The sequence below is a fragment of the Dreissena polymorpha genome, chromosome 12 (genome assembly GCF_020536995.1).
Source record: "Dreissena polymorpha isolate Duluth1 chromosome 12, UMN_Dpol_1.0, whole genome shotgun sequence".
Lineage (NCBI taxonomy): Eukaryota > Metazoa > Mollusca > Bivalvia > Myida > Dreissenidae > Dreissena > Dreissena polymorpha.
Genome location: NC_068366.1, coordinates 69535297 through 69541334, shown reverse-complemented (window position 1 = coordinate 69541334; position 6038 = coordinate 69535297). Strand labels below are relative to the sequence as shown.

The window sequence follows — 6038 nt, the reverse complement described above, 5'->3', positions numbered from 1 at the left end:
TTTAGTTTTGTTTTTTTGTTATTGCGGTTCTGGTAATGGTTCAGGTGGTTGTAGTGAACCTTGCCGTTTAAATCGCGCATCATATCGATATTGTGACAAGCTCCCTTATGTGGCCTACAAACATTATTCACCGTGCTCTGCGAAAAAAGGTTTGATGCACGTGCGTTAAGTGTCGTCCCAGATTACATGTGCAGTCCGCACAGGCTTTTCAGGGACGAAACTTTCATGTGTTCGAATTGAAGTTTCGCTCTAGAAAAGGGGGGCCCAATGCATGTTCGTAAAGGGTGATCGCAGATAAGCATGTACGATCCACAAAGCCTAATCAGGGGGACGACACTTTCCGCCTTAACTGGATTTTAACAATAGACTTCATTTAAACTAAAAGTACAACACAGCGGAATACGTCGTGCCTTATTAGACTGTGCTGACTACATGGGCTAATCTGGGACGAAACTTTACGCACATGCAAAAAGACCCGTTTGCACAGACCAAGATTCATTTCGATAATGTGCACCTTATCTCCGTTGAACTGGCACTTAGATATTTATATTACCAGGGGAACACATAATATTTACATGTTTTATATTGTATGGTTGCGGTGTGTGCATTTGTTTTTGTGGAGCGTTTTTATCTAGGTGTTCTTATCCAAAGAAAGAAATAGAATACCTGGGATGTTATAGTCATTTGATCGCTTGATGTACTTAGGTCTTATGTTTTAAGAGCATCTCAGCTTCAGAGTGGCTTGATGCTCCAGCTGGTTTTTTTGCGTTCGAGCCTCATAAAGACTAGGTAAACTGAACGCTTTCATGTGACTTCTCCTTAGAGATCCGACCCCATAGTCATGAATGCGGAACAACGTTCCATTATGGTGAATATTTCTGCTATATCATTGCAATATAGACCTTCAGACTACGATATGTATAGATCAAAAATAGCAGACCCAAGTTATGACCCGTGAGCGCGATGTGTGATTTTGAGCTTAGATAAATGGACCTTGGTCGTATTCGTATTCGCAAAACCGGCACATGACAAAGTTTCCATCTACTTATTTAAAACGGATCAGGAACGGGCACAGCGGAAGGACGTGCAGACGTTCCGATGGGATGATACCTAGGGGTCTACCGTAGGTTTTCCCGATAGTTATCTGATTAAATATATATATTTATTAAAAAATCCTTAAAGTCCCATTATATACAATCAATATATGAGTATAGGAACTTTTCATATTTACAGCATGCGTGACAAACAAAACATTCAAGCCAGCATATTACATATAATTTATTTTTGTTCATTGAGAATGCATTACATTGCTCACATATGCAAATACCGATACTAAAATATCAAGATAGGTCCACATAACGCCAACAAAATATGGCAAACAATACAACATGCAAAATATTAAAAATTTAATTCAAAACAAGAACCTCAAAACAATATATAAATTAGCCGTGCTCTGTGAAAAGGGGGTTTAATGCATGTGAGCAAAGTGTCGTCCCAGATTAGCCTGTTAAGTCCGCTTATCAGGGACGACACTTTCCGCTTTTATGATATTTTTCAGCTTTTATGATATTTTTCATTTAAAGAATTCTCTTCTTAGCGAAAATCCAGTTAAGGCGGAAAGTGTCGTCGTTGATTAGCATGTGCGAATTGCACAGGCTAATCTGGGACGGCACTTAACGCACATGCATTAAACTTCTTTTTTCACAAAGCATGGCTCAAATTCATTTAATACGTGTCAATAATGGAGATATGATAAAACTACGGTAAGCGAGCATGTCAGATAATGGTTTCCTTAATATGAATGAGATCTAACAATACTAAAACACAAGTTCGAAATATACATGTATACACGCATTTACAAGTCTTAGTAATTGGGACTAGGAGCATGAACTGAAGGATTCTTCCAAAATATGGGATTGGGATTGGTTTCAAATTACCGATTGATGCTTTACAAATATTTCTTGTCAATAATTCATCTCCCAAAATCTTAATAATTGCGAACAAAATTGAAAACAAAAGAATTGACGCACCATTAAAAAAAGGTGTATGCATCAGTAGTGCGGCAAACACAGAAATTGTATTCACTATATATGACTTGTATACGCTATGATTATTAAAAAAAATAACATTTATATTGCACTTAAAGACATCCTTATTTATAGCATAATATTTTGTATTTATGGACAATGGGGCTCATTAAAATATTAATACACAATCTCCAAATAACACTATGAAATAGTCCGAAAAAAAGCACTATTGTTAAAAATGATAAAAACGTTTTAATAAATTTGTACATCATAAATGACGATTTCATATTCAAGTACGCGTTTTTATTTTTTACAACCATTAGAAGCAAAACTTAATCATAAGCAATAAAAAGCTTTTCAGAAATAAATATGTAAACGCAACCGAAATCGGCAATCAGTTTCGTACACAAGGAATCTCCAATTTTCGATGACGTGTCCGAAAATTCAGAAAATGCTATTCCTATTATGTAGGTTAATGAGACAAATATATACAACAACTGTTTTATGTCGCCAGTAAAAATAAAATAAAAGGTAATACATAACAATAAGATTAAGGACATCACACACAGGCATATCTAAATTTTGATTCATCTCATGCGTTGAATTTTCAATATTTTTCCAGTTAAATGTGGTATGATAAAAACATTGCAGACAGTGTGTAACAAAAAATGAAAGTCAATACACGAGTAACATGGGAATCAGTCTTCAATATCTAAAAAGGCAATATGAAACAAGTCGTGGAAAATGCGTGATAAAATGTGAGAATGTCCATTTCTATCTCCCAAATGTAGTATCAAGCCGCCCTCATACAACTTTAGTACCACAGATCAGTGACTTTCAAAAGCACTCCGCGTGCTTTTAATTATAATAATGCGAATAAATGCGAAACAAAGTCTTAAATATATAATGCTTTAACATCTTCAAAGTATTTACAACAAAATGTTTCTATATGAAGCAATCAACAAAAAGTATCAATACAATAGCAGTAATATTATGTGTACCAACAATAACTCCTTCAACCACATCGCGTAATAAAATAAAAACCTATACAGTTTTTTAAGTGTAACAAGACACAATACAATTCTTTGGTACATGTTCGATCACACGTTTAGGCAATGAAAACAAAATGCTGAAATTTCGATTTCATCGGATTAAGTCCACCGCCTCAAACGGAATTCCATGAATTCCTCAAACGGAATCCTGCTGTCTGCGTTCGAGCGACCCAGACGTGGCGGTGAGTGGACGCCGACTTTCACCGAGGCGTCCGAATGATGAGGCGAATGATTCGTCTGCATTTCTCGTTCGTTGTCTCGTATATGATTATTGCCAATCTGCATCCTTAGAGAATTCGGCGGGGACATCAACTGTCGCTCTTAACGTGCGGAAATTTCCATTGGCCTTTGAAGAATCATGTCGACCGATTTCTGGCCAAGGATTTCATATGTATGCACCTCTCCCGTCGGAGCATAAATAGTGTGTTGCAAATTCTGTACCGGTGCGGAATGAAGGTGCGTATATCCGGTCATTAGGCCGGCAGAAAGTTGCGGTGACGATGGTATAGTGAACGAGGAGGAGAAAGTTGACTGGTGGTTAATGCTGCTGAACAGATCAGACGACAACATCTGGTATGAACTAAACGGCCCAGTGTTTCAGTGGCCAGACAGCGACGATATGGCGCGACTCTCTTGGAGAATGGCCAGATTTGACGCAGACGTGTTAAACGGAACTGACAGTGCCGCGGAGTTCAGAGGGAGCGATTCAGAAAAACGGGCATCTGAGAATGCAGACTGAAGACGCGCCGGCAATCTGAGTTCCTTGCGATGTGGATCGGACAAAAGTGGATATGAGCGGTCAATGTGCGCTGCTTACTTTGACGTCACGGGCACTTGCAGGTCTGTAATGCTGGCAAGGCTGGTGAAACGGGGGTCGGACAGGGAGATGTCCATATCTGGCGGCGACAAACGATGACCTATTAGTGGAACATAATTTTAGTTTAGAAACCAACCCGAATGAACAAGCTAAACATATCATATTAAGTTCTTGTTCTGAAAACAGTGTCTTATTATATTTAAATTAGCTTTCCAGCATTTAATCTTGTTAATGCATACATCCAATTTAGTAATTTAATCTAATTTTGCAATTTAGTTACAAATGAATTCCGTGGATATATTCCTAACAATCATTATAGAGCTACATATGTATACATATGCAACGTTTCTTCGTATTTTCTACGATAATATGTTGTATCCAAATGCAAAAACACACGTGAATACCATGCGAATGTTTACCTAAATTTGAAATGCTTTGTGACTGCGTGTACGCCCCAGGACTTCCAGTGTTCGCCTGGAAGATGCTCTCTTTTGTGTATGGAGGCAAAGAGTCGAAGCTTTCCCAAGGACTACGCCAGTCTGCTGCAAATGACAACGGTACCATAAGACTCGTTTACAACTGGGTTTAATGCAGTCCGCACAGGCTAATCTGGTACGACATTTTCCGCCTAAACTAAGTTTCATTTAGAAGGAACTTTCATAATCGGAAAAATTCCACAAAAGCGGAAAGTGTCATTTCTGATAAGCCTGTGCGGAGTGCACGGGCTATTCTGGGCCGACACTTTACGCACTCATTTTTTTCCAGACCGATCCTCAATGTTTGCGTGGCATCGCGATTCAGGGAGGCAACAGCGCAGTTCATTATAGTATTACTTTGCTAATATGTAAGTTGTGTAAGTACAATGTATAGAAAATTATGCACAAAACAATTAACAGGTCATAAAGGACGTATGTAAACTTGTCAGAAGAAGGGACACAAAACAACAACACAAATTACTGATCATGAGATGATCGAACGACACATTCATAGAAATTAGCCACACTGCTTTACACACCGAATAGTCTCTCACCGGAATTGTGGTATCCGTTTGTGTCAGACGACGGATGGAGAATTCGGCGGGAACCTTCGACCCCCTGTGTGTTCTGTCGGAGCGTCTCTAGTTCTGCAAGGTGGGCAGGCAGGCGGCGGTTGGAATGGTCCGACATGGGCCGCTCCATCGGAATGTCGATTGGACCGCGGAGTATCCGGCGGTCATCTGTGCGCAGTTCTGGAAAAAATGAACACAATTACATACGTTGGCTGAAAAGTCAAGTTCCCATCTGCTGGGATTCAAACTTAAGCGGATGTCCTATGAGATATTAAAGTAGATCTTCTTTGCAATCTTAATTTGCCAATGTGAAGATTGATATAAAAAGTAAAAGAACATAAAACTATTAATTATATTCTCAAGAAAGGCGATGGAAAAAGCTGTGTATTTAATGCTTTAACGTGATTATATGGAGATATCATTGATTTAGATACGATAGTTCACTGTTTCAAACCGTGGAAAATAAAAGTGAAACTTTTTGACGCCATACGGTCATTAATCCAGAAAAATTATCCCATTTAACTCTTTTAAATTAAATAAACGGTAGAAGCAACGCATTTTTCTTTACTTGTGATCATTACAAATAAATATTTGTGCAACTCATGAAATAATCATTTTCTGATCACTCGTGAATGAAAATCGATATTTTTCATAAACCAACAAGTATTGTCTACATAATATATAAATAGTCTTTGAGTTATATGCATGGAAACGATGTGAATACTTTGATGTTCCGATATAATGATATTGTTTACGTCTCAGAAGCAAAGTGAAATTGGCTTTATGCAAACAGCATAAAACCAGAACAGCCTGGGAGTAACTCGCTGTCTGGTGTTTGTTTTTGTTTTTTGCTGTTTGCTGCTCATTAGTCTTGGGGTTGGAAATGAAGCAATTAAAATTTAAACCCAATAAGAACGGTCTTAAATTTAATTTGATTTTCATAAGGACAACACACGCGTCGAATTGCGTATCTAAGTGGTTAAGGATTAAATAGGCTACATACTAGTCTTGCTGCGGGCTTCTCTGGGTCCGTCTACGGTGACCTTAATGGCCTTGTTGTAGGTGGCGATCTGAGGCGGGTGGGTCGCCACGAT

General features: G+C 38.4%; 1 protein-coding gene across 1 annotated transcript in view; it reads right to left on the bottom strand.

The window, feature by feature from the left end:
* Nucleotides 1-3322: 3322 nt before the first annotated feature.
* LOC127852706 (runt-related transcription factor 1-like) overlaps nucleotides 3323-6038 on the bottom strand; it is a 4359-nt gene continuing 1643 nt past the window's right edge. Inside the window, exons 2-6 of the mRNA XM_052386658.1 lie at nucleotides 5948-6038; nucleotides 4927-5124; nucleotides 4301-4438; nucleotides 3690-3888; nucleotides 3323-3659 (exon numbers count right to left, since the gene is read on the bottom strand). The exon at nucleotides 5948-6038 is cut by the window's right edge and continues 23 nt beyond it. Coding sequence (XP_052242618.1) covers nucleotides 3401-3659; nucleotides 3690-3888; nucleotides 4301-4438; nucleotides 4927-5124; nucleotides 5948-6038 — 885 coding nt within the window. The 3' untranslated portion in view covers nucleotides 3323-3400. The remainder of the gene's footprint in view (nucleotides 3660-3689; nucleotides 3889-4300; nucleotides 4439-4926; nucleotides 5125-5947) is intronic.